General features: G+C 41.1%; 1 protein-coding gene across 4 annotated transcripts in view; it reads left to right on the top strand.

Moving 5' to 3' along the window:
* The window catches only part of ARVCF (ARVCF delta catenin family member), a 380,287-nt gene that overhangs the window by 327,521 nt on the left and 32,666 nt on the right, over positions 1-20,100 (top strand). For all 4 annotated transcript variants that reach the window (XM_082268310.1, XM_082268312.1, XM_082268311.1 and 1 more), the window contains 3 exons: positions 12,022-12,149; positions 15,744-15,894; positions 18,132-18,324. In XM_082268310.1, the coding sequence (XP_082124436.1) occupies positions 12,022-12,149; positions 15,744-15,894; positions 18,132-18,324 (472 nt within the window). The remainder of the gene's footprint in view (positions 1-12,021; positions 12,150-15,743; positions 15,895-18,131; positions 18,325-20,100) is intronic.

A 20,100-nucleotide genomic window follows, 5' to 3' on the forward strand; every position in this document is an offset into this window, starting at 1 on the left:
CACATACAGAATATTCCCTATGTGGAGATGCTAGATGGAGTTTTTCTTATCCAGATTGTGATTTATGAAAAAAAAAAAAAAGGGCAGTCTTTTTTTTTTTGGTAAGAATTCAGACACTGTGCCTGTAAGCAGGTGTTTGATATGGTGCTATTGAATATTTCTGCAATATTCCCCAAGCTCTTACCAACTTACAGTGTTGGAGAATTCTCTTAACTACATACACAGCTTAGCGTTCTATCTTGTTTCAGGTGCTGAGGTAGCCATAGTAACTGTGTGTTCAGGGGACCCCGCTGACCGACGCTGGACGTAGCGCTGTCCCTGTAAGCCTGGCCCCAGGTTTTCTCTAACCAGGTTATTCATGCCCTTGTGTCTTTATCCAAATTACTCCTTTCCAGCACTGTGTATCACATTCGTGTAATTAGGTTGTTCTCTAGTAGTGTGATATCAAGGGAGAATTTCTTTGCACCCTTCTGCTGTGGTTGCTAGAGGAATTTAAAAAAAGCCTACGTGACTTATGTGGTCTTGTCTGTTATTGTAAATGTAAAGAAAACAGTGATGCCTTTCTGTATAATTAGAGCAACAATCTTTCAGCTAATTGAACGGATTCTCAGAATATTTAAAGTGACAATTCTTTTTTTTTACACATCTCAGCAGAGGTCCACGCTTACCCCTCTCTTGTGAAGCTTTCCTTTCTTTTCTTTTTTTTTTTTGGTCCTATTGCCTCTACCCCACCTTCCTATTTTGAGTGACTCTTTACACCAGCAGGGTGCTAAGGAGTCACCTGTTAGGTTGTAGTCCTACCACGGGACAATATACTAATGTGCAGATGCTGCCTGCACAGGCTATGCAAACTAAATCTAGAGTACCCATCAATGCTCTGACAGCAACCAGGCAGCAACTGGATGTAGAAAGAATTATTTTTTTTTTTTGAATGAAGGGGCATGTATGCCCATGGAGTGTTGTAGTCCAAACATTGCTGTCAGTTGACTGTTAGGCCTTATTCTCACCATGGTGCAGATACGTCCAGTTTTTCTGCACATGTTCAGCAAGGTCTCCAAAAAAAACAGTTGTTCTCTATGTGCCCGTTCATGCCACACCGTGTGGATTTATTCTGCGCAGGAATATGTATGCACTTTATTGCACAGGGAAAAAACTGACATGACATCAACATTGATGTGAATATGGCCACCTAACTAACATGCATAAAAACTGAGGGAAATTAATGTGAAACGTATGTCTCTGCAAGTGAAATCTGCGCAGTATTCCCATCAGTTCCAATCAGTTTTCATGCACGTATGGTATGAACGAGCCCTTAGTGAAGTGAGGAATGTGTGCTACCCGAGCGGAACTTATTAGAAGCCATATAATGCAGCTGCAAAGTTAGGAAACAATAAGTTGTGCAGCTTCATATGAGCAGTCAATGTGCATTATACAAATACAGAAAAAAATGACAGCCTACTACTTTAAAGGATAATAATTTTATTTTTCCCATTGTAAAATAAGTGTAAGATCACCTGGCAGCAGAGTCTTGGCAGAAGAAACACTTGGCACTTGTAAACTCGTGTAACGTGTTTAGGAGCTTCAAGCACTTGTGCGTTAAGTCATTTGGCCAGAATAATTCTAGCCATTGAAAAGATTTAACACTCAAGTGCTAAACACGCCTAACGCTTAGGCACGTCAAACATTTTTTCTGCCAAAACTCTGCTGCTCCTGGACGCACTGGCTTTGGTGGAGTTTTTTTTTTTCTGCCTCTGTGTGCATTGACACAGGCTAACATGCAGGGGCGTTAAGTGGGAGAAAAAAAAAAAAGCTAAACGCCCTTAGGAGCCACAGAAAAAAATGTCCAGTGTGCAGGAGTCCCTAAAGTCATTCGACAAGCTGCAGAGTGGAACTTCACTCTCTCAATCAACGTTGATTATTTGTAACCCTCTACAGCTAGCATTAGTAAATAAGAAAGTACATCATATTTGCTTGTTTTTTTTTTTTTTTTTCAGTTTCATTTCTTCAGTTACTTCCTGGTTTTCATGCCTAGGCATGAAAATGTCATACATCCCAGGAGTCTAAAGGAGGGGAAGTGTTTTCTTGGCTAAGCACACCCTCCTGTCTGCATGCCTGAGCTAAGAGCATATGGATTTCCAGGAAGTAAATGCTACATGAATCCCCTGCCCTTACTCAAGATGGCCATGGTCAGAAATGCTAGAGAGGTGTTTTTCCAAAGGGATTTTCTTAGCAAAATCAAAAAAAAAGCATGGAGACATGGATGTGTGAATTTTCTTTGAATATTGAAAATAATTAAATAGCTTTTTGGTTTGTGGTGCTCAGATACAGTGTAGTTCTGCTTTAAAACATCTGTTCTATAAATACAAAGACTAAAAACCTGTATCGCTCAGTTAACGCACTCAACTGTGTATTTATTAAGGGTCACCCCTGCTGGACCACTCTTCTCACTAGCTGCTAGCTCATTTTGATTTCATGTCCCAGTGTCCTGGGGAAGTGTAAAAATGAAGAGGGAGAGGCTGAGCGGACAGCACAGTGGTCACGTGACCTCCCGGCTGATGTCAGAAGGGAATCTCGGCCCCTACCGCTTTAGTCCTTAGATCAGGGGAGGAGAGTGGCCGGAGGTCACATGACCACACAGTGGCGCTCTGAAATAGGGCATTTAGCAGCATTATTTTAAAAAAAACATTGACACACTGTATTATAACCTGTTATAAGAAAAGGCCTGGCAGTAATGGTACTCAGACTTTACAACCACTTTAAGGCTGATTTTACACAAAATACAGTGCTGAGATTAAAAAAATAAAGGCATGACCAGCTTGTTGGATTGCTTTATGAGCAGTTTTCCTAAAACTTACTGTGTAAGGTGGTGTTAGAACCAGAGTAGCTATGCCAATGCCACCATAATGTTACAAGGTCATGGCTGACCACAATTAAATATGCAGCAAAGAGAGAGTTTGCTGTTGGCTCACAATCTTATGATGGAGAAGGGCAGAAGGACGCATCCTCACCCATAGCTAAAAGTACATGGAATTTCACAGGCTCTGGCTGGTGAACGACATGGAAGCAGGACAACAGTACTTATCTACTATGTAGGGGGAGGGATATCAGGTGAATAGGTCATGTTGTCTCAAGTGGGTTCAGGTCAATTTTGAAAACACTCTAGCTTAGCCGCAGAACTTCCCTGATGAGGATTTTGAAAATTAGCCAACTAATCTCAGTTCCTTCTTCCCATATCATCAGCATAAGATATTGCAAGTTGTGGGAGCTGAACCTACTGAAAGTGTTTGCTGGGCTATGATCTCTGCTACCCTAAAACCTCAAAAAGTAGATCACAGGCTGGTAGACTTGCCAACACAGACCTCACCAGTGACATGATCTCTACACAGGGCAGTTTTAACTATCTTGTTTCTGAGCCTTGCCAGCGATAGGATCGCTGATGTGATATGGCCCTTTATTGTGCTAAAGTTTGGGCAACTGGCCAAATTACATATTTAATTGATTTTGTAAGGTAAAATGTAAAAAAAAATAAAACTGCAGTAAAGATTTGTGTTGAAGCACAGCTGAAATTTCTTTCACAAACATAGGAACAAAATCAATAGTAACTATGGCATATGCAAAAGTTTGGGCAGTCTTTCACTTGTCTTAATGTTAATCACTTTTTTCAAATTCCCTGGCCCAATTTTCCTCTATAGGCCTTAATATGCATTAGGAGTTTTCACCTGTTTTGCAGCACTTAAAAAAATTTGACACTTTGGGCTGTTACTCAAAAACTATCAGCTCGGGGAACTGCGTAAGATCCAAAAATAAAGCTAACTGATGGAAAAAAAAAATCAGGAAAAGGCTACAAAAAGGTTGCAAAACACTTCAAGCTTGCGAAGTCCCTAGTATTAAGAAATTACTGCTAAAGCTGAACTCTAGTGTTCTTTTTAGTTTTGCAAAGTTGTACAGGCTCCTCTCCTTTACTGAAATTGCTCACTCTTGTTTCAATGCACACTTAAAGCTATTTATGGTGTGTATTAGAAGCTATAGCAATTCCAATAGAGCCCACCTCTTTTTCTGGTTGGAAAACCGAGTATCCTCTAGTTCTTCCCTTCCCAATCTAAGTCTCTGAATCTGAGAAGAATCTGAAAGGGGGATGGCTTCTGCAACTAGACAATGATCCTAAATATAACTCAAACAAGCTGAAGGCTTTGAATTGACCCTCACAGTCCCATGACTTCAAATAGAACTGTAGGTAAAACGGTTTAAATTTTTTACATTTTGGATAGAGTAGGGGAGGGTTATAACCTCTCCCCCCCCCCCTTTTTTTTTGCCATCTGTGTCCCATTTGGGAGACTAACCTTCACTTTCTGTCAGAAAGCCAAAACAGGAAGTGAGCGGAAATCCCTGGAAATGAAGGGACTTCTTGGACCACCAGGTCACCAGAACTAGTGTTCCCATTGGAAGATTTCCCCCTCTCTTACTGTTCTGGGGACAACTCAAAATTTGGGATGTTCCTTTACTTTCATTTTTGGTAATGGTAAACTAAACTGGACAAATAGAGGGGATAAATCTCCCTAACAGGGGCAGACAGCAGTAAAAACTTGACAGGTGTTCTAATCCATCTCCACTCTATCCAAAACAAAAAAAAAATGTCTTTAGTTACACTTTAAAGTATAGCTAAACAGCAAAACAAAACTGTAAATTGTGATGGCTTGTCAACACAAGTCAGACCAATTGGAGGGCAGTGAGGCTGTGTTCCCAAGTTTAATGCAGCTTCCATGCCTTGCGTGGTCTGTTTGAAAATAGGAAATCGGGAGACTGGTGGGCTTACCAGATATTTCACACAGTGCAAATAAAACGCTATACTTTTCATTACAAGTACATTGTAACAAGCCTTCATCAGAAATATGAAATGTTTCATGTACCTACACTTTAGGCAGCTTTAATAAGCAGAAGATTATGTTGGTGAGACACTGCCCCATTTAAGGTTTGCTAGATTTATTCTTGCTATATAATCCATAATATCTATAGATATTCTATTGACAAAGAATTTTAGGTTACGTGTTAAGCAGTGGGTGACCTCACCCCCTCCCCCAAGCTTCAGCAATTACAATGAATAGTTCTCCTCTGTGACACTTATAAACGAAGCCCAATATATGCACCCCTTTTTTTTTTTTTTTTCCTGGGTTCGGTTTGCTAAAAAAAAAAAAAAAAAAAATGTCCTAGCCAGATAAGTTAATAATTGACTATACAAAATATATGTTGCGGCATTTTGTCTGATATATTTATTGTCCCTGTAAAGTTAGTCATCTCTAGAGCAGCTATGAAATATTCATCAGTATTAATGAGAATATCAACATCCTATATGCTAGCATCAGCATGCCCACTGTGCTTCTGAGGAACATGGTGACATGGTCAGGCTGTGGGAAATGCGTGCTCCCAATTCTAGCTTCCAGGATACTTCTAAAGCATCACATGAGCTTGCATGGGCAGGACAACATTCACTATCGGCAAATGTATATGCCCTAAATTATGGGTATAGGAAATGTGTTGCCAGCCAAAGGTTCTGTAATTCTATGCAGACAGTTTCAGGATCTTGACGCCCCTGACATATATCACAGCCAGAACCCAAAACTTTACTGCATTGCCACACCTTGTCCAGGACAAACCCAAGTCTTCTAAATGGACAGTGAAGGAGCAACAGCACAGTTACCCTTCTCTCTCTATTCTCCCCCCCCCCCTCCCCCTCCTGGTCCGATTGTTATTTTACAGGGGATGAAGAAAGCGGATATCGGTACAAAATAATTTTCTATTGCTTAAATTTAAAAAAAAAGAATTACCGTATATACTCGAGTATAAGCCGACCCGAGTAGAAGCCGTGGCCCCTACTTTTACCACAAAAAGATGGGAAAAATGATTGACTCGAATATAAGCCTAGGGTGAGAATGCAGGGCGGCGGGCATGGTACAGGAGAATGCAAGGTGACTGGCATGGTACAGGAGAATGCAGGGTGACTGGCATGGTACAGGAGAATGCAGGGTGACTGGCATGGTACAGGAGAATGCAGGGTGACTGGCATGGTACAGGAGAATGCAGGGTGACTGGCATGGTGCAGGAGAATGCAGGGTGACTGGCATGGTGCAGGAGAATGCAGGGTGACTGGCATGGTGCAGGAGAATGCAGGGTGACTGGCATGGTGCAGGAGAATGCAGGGTACTGGCATGGTGCAGGAGAATGCAGGGTACTGGCATGGTGCAGGAGAATGCAGGGTACTGGCATGGTACGGGAGAATGCAGGGTACTGGCATGGTACGGGAGAATGCAGGGTGACTGGCATGGTACAAGAGGATCCGGGGGTTGTGGGCATACTACAGGAGATGCAGTGCTGTGGGCATGGTACAGGTGGACCATGCCCGCAGCACTGCATCCCTTGTAGTATGCCCGCAGCCCTGCATAATGGCAGGTAGGGCAGCTGTTTAACTTACCTGTTCCAGAGACGCCTTCATTTTAAAAATGGCGCCGCCCGGCGCTGACACGTCATTGCGCATGCGCCGCCGCTGCTCGTATACTTTCGGCTATTCCCGGCCTCTCCCGAGCGGCGGCGGCGCATCCGCGGTGACATGTATGCGCTGGGCGGCGCCATTTTTAAAGCTTAAGCACGTCGGAGCGGCCAGGGACTTTTTTTTTTTTTTTCTTGACTCGAGTATAAGCCGAGGGGAATGTTTTCAGCACAAAAAAATGTGCTGAAAAACTCTGCTTATACTCGAGTATATACGGTATGAAAAGTTAATACATTACATTAAACTGGATAATTGTTTTTTGTGTTTGTGTTTTTTTTTTGCTTTGGAATTAAATTTGGAGGTTGCGCAAAATATTGAGGGGCTCAGTTTTATATTTTAATAATCCGCTGTGGTGAAAAAAACCTGAAAACGGAAAAACCTTTAAGTGAAAAATAAGTGCATGTGAAACGCACACTATAAAAAATACACTTAAGGGTGCAGTTTCTCCTCAAACTGTTTCAGCATGTGATGAGAAATATTAGTACCTCTGGAAAGAAAAGTGTTCAATGGCACTATAATTATGTAGATGATGCTGTGAGGATGCTCTCTGTGCTGTTCAGACACTTCCCCAGCCTCTCCTTGGTACCCATTGGGATTTGTGAACAGGGATGGGTGGGACTTGTTAAGATGGGTGTGTAGTGGGTGTGATAACTGGGCTGGAGACGGCTCAATGTGATCGTTTTTATATCTGGGAAATTGTGGACATAAACAACCATTAAAGCAAGTATTTGCTAATAACCTAACGGGTTTTTAAACAGCTGTTACATTAACCCGTTTGCTTCCTCATGAGTTGTAGGGCGTCTGAATTCCTGCTGCAAACAATATTGTTTGGTGGCTGCGTGCCCAAGAATGCAGGGTCTGGGGCTCTGGGTCCTTGTCTAAATACATAAACAATAGCAGGGGGCTGTTTGCAGACAGTGAATGGGAAACAGCAAGTCATAAAATACAGTGCCTCCCAGGATGTGTACGTGCAGATTGTGTTTTCATTATCATTCTGCTTTAGCCTCAGGTTACCTTCTCTTAAAGTTTTGCTTTGTGAGAGGGAATGGTCATGGATAAGATGAGGAAAAGGGGAAAGATGCAGGATAATTTGGGAATTTTTTACTGTATTTACATTGTTATTCAGAACTAATTCTGTGATCAAACCATCCATTTTACTGTATGTGCATAACTACCCAGATTCCAGTTATCATGAAATATATAGACCAAAAACACCCCCCTATTTACATGAAACTATAAAGAATTGGTATACAAAAAAATGATTGATTAAACTTAGAAGTACCTATTTTTACCACTCTTCCTATTTGCATTTCAAAATGTGTTAATGTAGAGATTCCATGAAAGATTTAGTGTTGTAGAAGGCTTTAGGTAGTTCAATAGTACATTTTAATATCTGTCTATATAGTAGACCAACAAGAGGAACACCTTAGTAGGAAAGCAGAACTGAGATGTTTTCTACCAAATAGACCATCCCTCCAAATCCGTAACAGTTTGGAGTTATGTAATGGATTTATTTTTTTACCTTTTACAACTGTTTAGATCAGGGTTTTTCAACTAGGGTTCCTCCAAAGGTTGCTAGGGGATCCTTGAGCAATATTTGCCTGTCAGATAAGTTCCTACTGACACCATTTCTCTCTTTAGCTATCTGTAAGGGGGTAATTCTTTTTGAAAGTGTAAGGAGCATTCTTCTTTCATTCTTACTAACCCTCACACTAATGTATCATGAGTTGTAGATATAGTAATTTTAACAGGGATTCCCTAAGACCAGAAAGTTGTTTCAAGGATTCCTCTGTCTTGAAAAGGTTGAGAAAATCTGCTTTAGACTATCTTGCCTTAATAGCATGGCAATAAATGGACAGGTATTGATCTCTGGTGAAATAATCCCCACCAATCCCCCACTAACCCACTCTTTGCTGAATCACTGCCCTCGCAGGAATTGTTGCAAGAGGTTTTCCCTAGTTGGCCGCTTGTTAAATGCAGTGCGTGGGCAGTGCACACCGTTTCTTTATAGAAGAGATGGCAGTCAGAACCCATACACATACAGTGCATCCGGAAAGTATTCACGACGCTTCACCTTTTCCACATTTTATGTTGCAGCCTTAATCCAAAATGGATTAATTTTTTTTTCTCAAAATTCTACAAACAATACCCCATAATGATAATGTGAAAGTACGGTAGTTTGTTTAAAACTAAAAAGTCCCAGAAATTGTCTGTAGACCCCCGAGACAGGATCGTATCGAGGCACAGATCTGGGGAAGGGGTACAGAAAAATGTATGCAGCATTGAAGGTACCAATGAGCACAGTGGGCTCCATCATCCTATATAAATGGAAGAAGTTTGGAACCACCAGGACTCTTCCTAGCGCGAGCTGCCCGGGCAAACTGAGCAAGCAGGGGAGAAGTGCCTTGATCAGAGAGTTGACCAAGAAGCCGATGGTCACCCTGACAGCGCTCCAGCATTTCTCTGTGGAGAGAGAGAGGAACCTTCCAGACGAACAACTATCTCTGTAGCACTCCACCAATCAGGCCTTTATGGTAGAGTGGCCAGACGGAAGCCACTCCCTCAGTAAAAGGCACATAACAGCCTGCCTGGAGTTTGCCAAAAGGCACCTGAAGGACTCTGACCATGAGAAACCAAATTCTCTGATCTGATGAATCAAAGATTAAACTCTTTGGCCTGAATGGCAAGCGTCATGTCTGGAGGAAACCAGGCACCACTCATCACCTGGCCAATACCTGGCCAATCCCTACAGTGAAGCACGTTGGTGGCAGCATCATTCTGTTAGGATGTTTTTTAGCGGCAGTAACTGGAAGACTAGTCAAGATCAAGGGAAAGCTAATAAATGCTCACTGCGCAGATACTGACCTGTCAGTGTCCCACTCCTTTGAGGAGATCGGATGAAAACAGACAGCTTGTTAGTTTTCATCTGATCGAAACCGCTGGACGGATGGCGACTGTATCGCCATCCGTCTGTTTTTAGCAGATCTTGTCAGATCGGATGCCAGGCTGGTGTCAGCAGACACATGTCTGGTGACATCGGCCTCCCCATAGCAGGGAATGGGTGGCCCAATCAGGTCCACCTAAAAAACGGACAGGCGGACCTGATCGGTCCGATCGTGTGGAAGGGGCCAAAGTATTAAAGCTATTGGATCAGCGTTGCATCTAATCAACTAGCAATTCCAGTAGAGCACAGCAATGTTGGCATCAATGTCGGTTTGAACCGTCAATGTCAGACTTGGAGCAACTTAATATGGTCAAATACTATAAAAACCTAAAGCTTGGAGAAACTCCTACACTGCTGAACACATTTTATTATCAACTTCCAACTACTTGGAGAGCTTCTGCAAATCTGCCCATATTGATGGGAGACCAAGTTGAATTCCATTGCTGTGAGGGGCATTACTCCAGAGGTCTCAGTAGTTCAGTATCTTTGCAGAAGTTCTTGTCTGGGTTGGAACCAGGAATTTGTCTTGAAGCGAAGATAAGATTGGTGTTAGGTTAGTGTTGCTTTTGGCTTCAGAGGGTCAGTTGCTGTGTTTGAGCAAGCATTTTTTTCTTATGGGTTTTTTAGTATTAATGTAAACTCGATCAATAAATATCGCCAAACGGTCCATTTGGAGGCCCCTCTTTTGGAACCAACCCCCCCCCCCCTCTTCTTAAGTTGGCCCTCCCTTTGGCCTGATGTAAAGGGCCATGTAACCAAATGTTATTTAGCTATCAGAAGTATTTTACCTTACTAAACCTTTTTCTAGTTTTTAAATGATTGTTTTTTCTTTTGAAAAGTCCAAATAAAGGAAACGTAGTGATAAAAAAAATTTAGGTTAAACCAATTATTTTTTGTGCATTATTCATCTTGGCCTCTGTTACTGGAGGTGTGGCAGGAACAGGTCTCTTGCCTAAATACTGCACAGTGCATGCTATGATGTGTCCCTCTATCCCAGGGTTCTTCAAACTATGGCCCTGCAGTTGTTGAGGAACTACATTTCCCATCATGCCTAGTCATGCCTGTGAATGTCAGAGTTTTACAATGCCTCATGGGATGTGTAGTTCCGCAACAGCTGGAGGGCTGTAGTTTGAGGATCCCTGCTCTATCCCATCTTGCACGTTGGTAGGTATGCCTATATAACCTTTTGCATGTTAATGTGATTTCAGGTTTTTTTCAGTGTTTTCTGCAGCCTATAAATAAAATGAATACCGGTCTATCTTGCCATTAAGGTACTTGTTCAGACATTTTGGGGGAGATTTACTAAAACTGGAGCACTTAGAATCTGGTGCATGGTAGCCAATCCGCTTCGAACTTGAGCGTGTTCAGTTAAGCTTTGACAATAAAACCTGGAAGCTGAATTGTTTCTATGCAGAGCTTTACCGGATTTTGCATGCTCCAGTTTTAGTAAACCTCCCCCATTGTGTTTTACAATACTGTTCCAGTCTCCTGCATTTTCCCACTCCCAATACAGATTACAAGTGGCAATGCCATGTTGTTCAGGCTTGGTTTACTGTTACCACCATGAAACTCACTCTGCATTCAAAGCTGGAGTGCATGCATGTACGCATGAAGTGGCTGCAAAATCTGCAGGAGATGAGCAATGCTGGCATTCAACAATGAATGAAAATAGTATTCTATTAAAATAAAAAAATTGAATTAATTTATACATGGTGCTTTAGCAATCTGTCATTTAGCTAGCGTTTACGTATGCTTTAGGTTCAATGGTAATATGCTGAGTTAAACTAAATGAGGCAGATTTTTGCCTGTACTGGTTCATACAATGACAATAGAAATACTGGAATATTAGATGTCTTGGTGCACAAGATTCCTTGGTTGTGACCTTGAGATGATGCATAGGAATGTCTTTACTGCCCCCTTGTGGCTGCTTTGCAATGTTTCACTAACCATAGGTGAATTCAGTGGAGGGCAGTAATTTGAAAGCTTGTGAATTATATTCTGCACAAAAAATTGGAGGACTTAAATGTAGGTGTTTCAGTTAAAATGAGATTGATCGTTTTGTTTACTTTAATCTTCTATAAAGTGTATTTATGTAAAGTGTTTGCTCTGCTCAGAACAACCAGAATTTAGTTTATTTTTGTCTATTTTAATCTGTGCTAAAGACTAGTGGCTAGAATTTGGTTTCATTAGAACGTTTGTCTCCCAGCTTTTCTGAATTGGAGAAAAGGCCAGCTGACCCACGCACACGGTGCACCATTCTCCCAGGATCTGTCCTGCTCTCGATCAGTGTGCCCCAAATATTTCAGGACCCAAATTTTAGAACAGTCCTTCTAGAAAAAAGTTTAGAAAAATTTCCATTTATCGCCTCAATTTTTAACCAGCACAGATAAATACATAACATTGCTTTTAATAAATAACCTAAAGTCGCCATTTTGTAAATACACTACTTTGGGGGAGTGTAACATCTATTGAATTGCTTTCTCTTCAGGGGAAAATACAGAACTGTAATCCATTTTTTCTGTTTCTGTGTGTTTAGGTTTTGAACTTTTGTACCAGCCAGAGGTTGTACGACTATACCTGTCTATCTTGACTGAAAGCCAAAACTACAACACACTGGAAGCGGCAGCAGGAGCTCTGCAGAATCTGAGCGCTGGCAACTGGACTGTAAGTAGGCACCAACTGGCTTCAAAGGAAAGCCTCTTATCAGGAGCATTTCATGCTGACCTTTTTGCTTTCTAACAGTCAGCAGTCTAGCACACAATAAATGACACTTAAATCACATTGATGGTTTTTATGTAACATTAACATAACCAATATTTACCAGAACTCCTATTCTGAATCCTTATTAATATTGAGTTTATTCATTTATTCATTTTTTCTTGTACACTTGAAGTGTGTGTAAAACCAAAAACTCAGTGGGGAAGTTTAGAACCCCTCATGTCTGGTACTCCATTAAAGAGATTTCTCCTCACTTCCTGTCCTGCTAAAAATTATTTCACTAGAAAGTGTGGAAGTTCTGCAACAGGGACACAACCAAAATAAAAAGCTGACCATTCATCTGCCTTCTACTTTATAAAATATTTTTATTTGTGTCTGTATTGGTATTGAAGATTTCATCCCACTTCTTGTTTGGTAAGATGTCAGCAGGACAGGAAGTCAGGACGACTTTAATGAAGTCTCGAATAGCGGTAAAATTCTGTCAGGAGTTCTAGCCCTCCCCCACTCTATCCAAATCTAAGAAAATGTTTTGGCTGGATTTACATTTTTAAGCCCAATTCGGTTTTAGATTTTACGTGGGAAAAATATGACTTTCATAATTTTTTTTTTCTGTCCATTACATCATTTAGGAGATTTTGCATTCCTTCCTATCCCTCTGACAGTTTTTGCCCCCATTGGAGAGATTTCCAATCCATGCTAGTCCTGACATTAAAAGAGATGTATTTTTTAATTTTATTTTTTTCCCCCAATCATACTTGCCTATGTGGATATAGCATCGGTCCCCCGGTGCTTCTGCACTGAGAACCTAGTTATCGAACACCGCAGATCACTTGGTTCTGACAGCTCCTCGAGCAGAGAGCTACTGACATTCTGCTCAGCCCCTCCTCGCTCACTGGAGTGCTGGGCTGTGGAGGGGCAGGGAGCGGCCGGCTCAGGCTCTCAGCGGCTTGCTGAGAGGCTGAGCCAGGGGTGTCGGTCCAGGCACCTGGCAGATCTCTCCTTCGTAGTCATGATGAAGCAGTGCGTGAACCGACTTCTGTGAGATCAGCAGAGAGCTGACTTCAGCTTGCTCTCTGCTAAAAAACAGGTCACAGCAGTGCAGAACGAACTTCACTCCTGTGATCCATAGGACATGTACAGCCAAACAAGCTTTGGCTGTACATCTCCTTTTAAATGAGAAGAAATCTCAAAAGTGGATGTAGACTACAGCATAAACCGGTGCCATGTCCTTCTCCCCCCCCCCCCCCCCCCACTGTTTGCAATCACTTTAAGCCAAAGCAGTTTTTTATTTTAAAGTCTTTTTTTTTTAAGAAACAAACATGTTATACTTACTTGCTCTGTACAGTTGGTTTTGCACAGAGGTGCCCAAATACTCCTCTTGGGTCCATCTTTGGTGCTCCTGGCCCCTCCCTCCTATTGAGGGCCCCCCCAAAGCAAGCAACTTGCTATGAGTGCACCGAGCCGAGTCACAGCTCCCTGTGTCCATTCAGACACGGAGCCGCAACCTGGCCTCACCCCCTCCCTCTCCTAATTGACTGACTGGCAGCAGCGTGAGCCAATCGCGCTGCGCTGCTGTCTCAGTCAATGAGGAGGGGAGTCCTGGCGAGCTGAGAAACTCCTGCAACATCACTGGATAAAGATGGGCTATTAGGGGAGCTGAGGGGGGCTGCTGCACACAGGCTTTCTTTATCCTTCTGACTTCACAATCTCTTTAAAGGAAAGGGCTACTGTACATCGGTTTTAATTAAGTGGTTTATGTTCCGTGTTAAATAAAAATACACATTTTGAGAGACTGACAAGGCAAAAAACATTTAAAAGGATGTATAGTGTTTGGTAGTATTTCCCAACATCTCAGATTTCTTCTTTAGCAACCATGTAGAAGAACACTACCAATTACAAGTTTGTTGGCCAGTTTTTTCTGAACTGCTGACTTGAGCTGTACATCACAGCTGCATAACTGGCAATATTTTATATATATAGTTGTCAACCTCATCAGTAGCTTTGATGGGAAATGTACGGTATTTAAAAATGTTTCCAGGTCTTTGTTAACATGTACATATGCTGCTTAGGAATTGATACGGCAGCATTTTGGATAAAAGATATACTTTTGTTGGAATGTATTTCTGTCACCAAAAAGCAGAAGAAACTGCTGTTTTCCTAATCCTGGGGAATATTCAGTAAAGTGCATTCCGGCACTGTTATTTTTTTTTTCACAATCTTGCGCAGTGTCTTTTTTTTTTTTTTTTGTTCTTGCAAATCTGATTTGTACTTTCTTCAGTCTGCCATATTTGCCTCACACTTACTCAGCTCAGGAGTTTTACTGCTGAAGGTTCAGCTTGATGATCCGTCGCATATAAAGATGCCCTCGGAGAAATAGAGGAAGGCGATTGTCAGGCAGGAGGAGCAGTCTGTCATAGTTTTAGTTGTATGAACTGTAATGGATTTTTTTTCCGTAATGTACATTAATTATCATTACAGATTGCAGCCCATGCATTGACTGCTGCTCACTGGCCTTATTAACATTTGATTTGCCAGAGATTAAATGTCCTCCAACCCTTTTCTCATTTGTAAGTGTGATTTTTAGTAGGATTTTAGGATTTCTCAACCAAGAGTATTCCTGCAGGGTAGGCAATAAATTTGGGAAACAAAATTAGATTAAATAGGGAAACCGTTAACCTAAAACTGATTGGTTACTTTGGGTTGCTTAAAGTGGATCTATTTGCAAAACTTTGTTTTAGGTCTGGATAGGTAAGACAGTAGTTTTTATTTATTTTTTGTCTGCTTTCCCACCTGGAAGATTCATCCTTTTTATTTGTCCTGGTGAAATTCGCAGTTTACAACTGGACAGGGTTAGAGGGGGATCTTCCAATTGGGTCTTTTCTACTGATAAGTGGGTTTGGACCTTACTTTGGGGAGATTTCATCTCTTTTCCTATTGCATCTTCAGGACAGGAAGGAAAATGAAATCTCCTCAATGTGACACAGATGGAAAAATAACAGAACATTACCTACACTATTCTACAATAGAAGAATGCAGAGATTGTTATGTAGGGGCTGCAGGAAAATCATATGTCACCTCTGATAGGTGCTAAAGTGTAGAGAAAAGTAATATGACCTTTTCTTACTGCATCCACACTGGGACATCAGATTCAGCACTGGTAATCCTAGTACTGTTAAATTGCACATATCACTAGCTCACCTTTCACAACAATCAGGCCGTGTGTTCTCCTTTATAGAATAAATACCTAGTTGGCAGCACTGTCAATCAGTAGGCTGTTGGCTGTTGTAGAACATTTATAATTTATCAAATTTTGCTTTTGCATATCATGTCACGAATAATATTGCTTGAGGTAGAGTAGTAGCATATGTAGTGTGAAAGATAATTAGCAATTCTTAGGTAGTACACCACACAACACAAATTTCTCACAGCTAAATGTTAGATTGTAGACAGTAGCTTTTCTTTTACAAATGGCACTCCACCCTATGGCCCTCTAACATTCTGTATAAGTGAATTTAATAGGAACTCTATTCTGTCTTTTAGTGGTCAACCTATATCCGTGCTACGGTCCGCAAAGAAAGAGGCTTACCGGTGCTTGTGGAACTGCTTCAGTCTGATTCAGACAAAGTGGTTAGAGCTGTGGCTATAGCTCTGAGGAACCTTTCTATGGACAGACGCAACAAAGACTTAATCGGTAAGTCCCTTTTTATTATGTCAATCTGAAAAATTATTTTTTTAACTTTAACCCCTTGTCTACCAATGTGTGTGTTTAAACATCCTGGTATTCAAGAGGATAAGGCAATCTCGGTATGAATTTGTGCAGCCAACTATCGGCTTTCAGGTAAAAATCCAGTGTCTCTAGAGCTGGCTTTATCACTTTTATGGTGCGCTGAAAGTGCACCCTCTGCAGCTGGCGCCCACAGAGGTTCCCTGTTCTGATCCCCTTTGTGACTAATAAACACAGCAGCAACATACATTACTTCTGGTTTCAGAGGTGTCATTCTTTAGCTGCTGTAACTAGGGTAGCAGTTCCAGTTGAGGGCAGTGGAGACATTGGGAATCTAACTGACCCCTGATATCTTTATAAAAAGCGACTTGTCCTCTGACCATGCTATCACATACGGGGCTTGTTAGCCTCCGCGTGATAGCAATAAAGGTAAATGGAGAAAAAAAATGTTTAAAAAAAAAATATAGTAAATCAAAATAATAAAAAAAAAATTAAAGGACCTCCATTATCCCTATACACACCCCAATGCAAAAATGCAGCATAAGGCACGCATGTGTAAAGAAGCATAAATTGCACCACACGTGAAGTATTACTGCCAATGTCAGAGTGAGAGCAATAATTCTAGGACCATATTTTTATGGGTAGCTCTAAACTGATCACCTGTAAGGGCTTTTAAATCTTGAGTGCTATAGTTTCTTTGCGATTTCACGAGCACACACAATTTTAACATTATATATTTGATGCAACCCCATATTTTATGTTTTACTATTGTTGCTTACACCAAAATGTGTTAGTGTATTTTCTCCAGAAAATATGACTTTGATAAACAACTGTGCAAATGTTGTTATTCAACCTAATACATTGCAACTGCTACCATTTTATTCTCCAGGATCTTTGCTTTCAGAAAATGTGTAACTGTTTTGGGGTAAAAGTAATTTACTGCAAAAAAATGCAGATATTATCGTGTGCAGTAAAATAAAAAAATGCCCCAGTAGAAAATTGGTTAATGAAGTTTAAATTTGTGCACAGTATTTGGTCCGGTATGGTGCTGACTGAGTTTCCTCCATGACCTAAGAGTCATTATGGTCCACAGCCATATTGTATGGATAGGCATTGCCACCAGTCACCTATATACTTTGATTCTTGCTGTCATTTCCCTTGGTAGACTTTTGATTGGAGGCTTTTAGTACTGTTTAATTTAATAAATGAGGGTGCTTGGTGGAGACCTAAATTGTACTGAAGATTATGTTCAGGTCATTGTGTTAAATCTCTGAAATTTGGTCACAGGTTTGGGCATCCATTTCTCTTTAGTGATGGTGCTGATCAACAAGACGTTTGATAAAAAGATCCAAAGGTCTCTGATTAAAATGTGTTCAAACTTTCCAACTCCTGCATTACTGGATCACATTTACAAAGACTAAAATATAGATGAAGCTTCTGGTAGCTCTCGCCAGATCTAAACTCAGTATGGTTTCTATGTGTCTCCTCCTTATGTAGTGTTCTACCGTGTCTTGTTCCCAGTATGTATATTATAGAGCAGCCTTCATTAGAATTAATTTTTTTTGGAAGTATATAAAACTGCAAGTTATGGTTTAAGAACTCATTAATAGATGAGATTTCAGCCATGACTTGGACCATTGATGTATTTGTCTGTGCCCTTCACAGAGATGAAAAGCTTTGGTTTCCAAGCAACAATATAGAAACTGTAGCTGAATCCTCTAAATATTTTAAACTGGGCTCAGGAATGGAATATTTCTTAAATCATTGTTTTATAATTGGTAAATATTTAATCTGGTAATTCAGGCGGTGGTGATTGTAATATTCACAATAATTCAGAATGTTGCATGGCAAGTCACAGCTAAATGTCTTTATATGAAATTTAGATTTTGACTAAAAGATGCAACAGGATTGAACAGTCTGGAGATGTGCTATGGTCCAGGTACCTCCACACTCATTGGTCCTCCAGTTCACAGTACTTCAGACCAAAACTATCACTGAATAAAACACTTCTTTATTATCTGGTCTTTAACATTTTTAATAGAAATGGTATAAAATTAGTAGTCTACAGGGTTTTTTACCATAAATTATAAATTATAAAGGGTCATAAAGGGTTTTTTATTCCAAAATGATGCTGGTCTGAAGCGTATTAAGACTTTAGTAATATATTACAGCAATGCTTTGTATAACATCTCTTTCTACCTCAGGCAATTATGCCATGGGTCAACTGGTGCGAAACCTGCCCGGAGGGCAGCAGCGTCCTGCCAAGAACTTGGAGGAAGACACTGTGGTAGCTGTGCTTAATACCATCCATGAAATAGTCACAGACAGCTCAGAAAATGCACGCTCTCTCATCCAGACACAGGGAATTGAAAAACTCATCACAATTAACAAATCAAGGTAATCAAACTGCATGCTAAAGCTAGATACTTATCAGCAGTGGCAACATAAGATGTCCAGTATAGTAAAACAGCCTATAATCAAGTGTACAGTATCTGATTAGATATTTTCAGTTAAATAACAAAGGGTGGATTTGCTGGTTATTGACCTTCCAGATCTCAAACTCTTGTCCAAGTATGTTTGTAAACCACCACTGTGTATTATTTTGGGACTATACCTACTATAGTGGCAGCATTTTTCTTTAATTGACACTTGTTGGAGTATCGGTGCAAAATTGTGGGCTAAACAGTGATTGCAATATGCAGTCACTGTTAGGCCAATAGTCGGCAGAAGTGAGTCCTCCATCTACAATGGATAGCAAACTGAACAAGAGAAACCTGTAAATGTATAGTTAGCTTAACCACTCAAGATTTTACCCCCTTTCTGACCAGGGGATATTTTGCGATTCGGCACTGCGTGATTTTTAACGGACAATTGCGCGGTCGTGCGATGCTGTACCTAAACAAATTTTATGTCCTTTTTTTCCCACAAACAGAGCTTTCTTTTGGTGGTATTTGATCACGTGTGCGATTTTTGATCATGCGCTATAATCAAAAAAAGAGTTAAATTTTGCAAAAGTAACTATTTTTCACATTTTTTATATGAAATTCCCCCCCCCCCCCAAAAAAAATGTAAAAATCAAAATTTTTTAAAATTTGTGGCCAATTAGTTTTCCGCTACCTATGTTTGGTAAAAAAAAATCACAATAAGCGTATTTTGATTGGTTTGCGCAAAAGTTATTGCGTTTACTAACTAAGGGAAATATTTTTGTCATTTTTGTTGCTTATTTTTTTAACGCGTAATGTCGGCGATCTGCAATTTTTTTTTTTTTTTGCGGGACTGCGACATTGCGGCGGACAGATCGGACCCTTGACTGACAGTTTTGACACGTTTTACAGTAACAGTGCTATACAAATGCACTGTTACTGTAAAAATGACACTGGCAGGGAAGGGGTTAACTTTTAGAGATGCAGTGACTGTGTGTCCCTAGGGGCGTGCTTCTTACTGTGCAGGGATGTGGCTGTGTGTGTAACAGCACAGATCAAGGGTCCTACATAGCAGGGCCGTTAGATCAGTGCTTTTACACAGGGAAGGATGACAGGCGGCTTTGTTTACACTAGCCTCCTGCCTTTCTCCCTTCACAGCGGACGATCGCGAGTGACCGGCGGACATCAAGTCCGCCGGTCACACGCACGGAGGTGTCCGTGAACGAGGCGGGAGTGCGCCTCCAGCGGCGCGTGCCCGCCCTTTATTGGCTCCCAGGCTAGTGACGTACCGGTACATCACTTTGCCTGGCCGGGGCTGACCGCCGCACTATATGTACTTGCGGCGGTCGGCAACCGGTTAAAGTGGTTCTAAAGGCATTTTTTTTTTAAATGGGGAAAAAAGTTATATTTTCCTGCTCTCTGTAAGGATATTGAACAGAGTGGTCCCTTACTGCTTCTTTGGCAGTCCCCCCTCCTTCGTGCCAGTGCCCCTTTAGCAAGCCGGGTGAGTTGGGTGTGCCCATGAAGCTCACCACTCACAGGACTTGACTGACAGCAGCAGGAGCCAATAGCTTCCATTAGTCTGTGTGCAGTGAGAGCAGGAAGAGATGAAAGAAGAGCTGCAGCTAGGCACAGTACAGGACTGAAAGAAGCCTCCATGTTTAGAAAGAGGGAAGGGGAGGGGAGAGTGCTTTTTTTTTTTTTCACAGACATGCATTAAGGTAAAAAAAAAAAACTAGACCTTAGCTGT

This window comes from Pelophylax lessonae, assembly GCF_965119305.1.
Source record: "Pelophylax lessonae genome assembly, chromosome: 1".
In the NCBI taxonomy this organism is placed as follows: domain Eukaryota; kingdom Metazoa; phylum Chordata; class Amphibia; order Anura; family Ranidae; genus Pelophylax; species Pelophylax lessonae.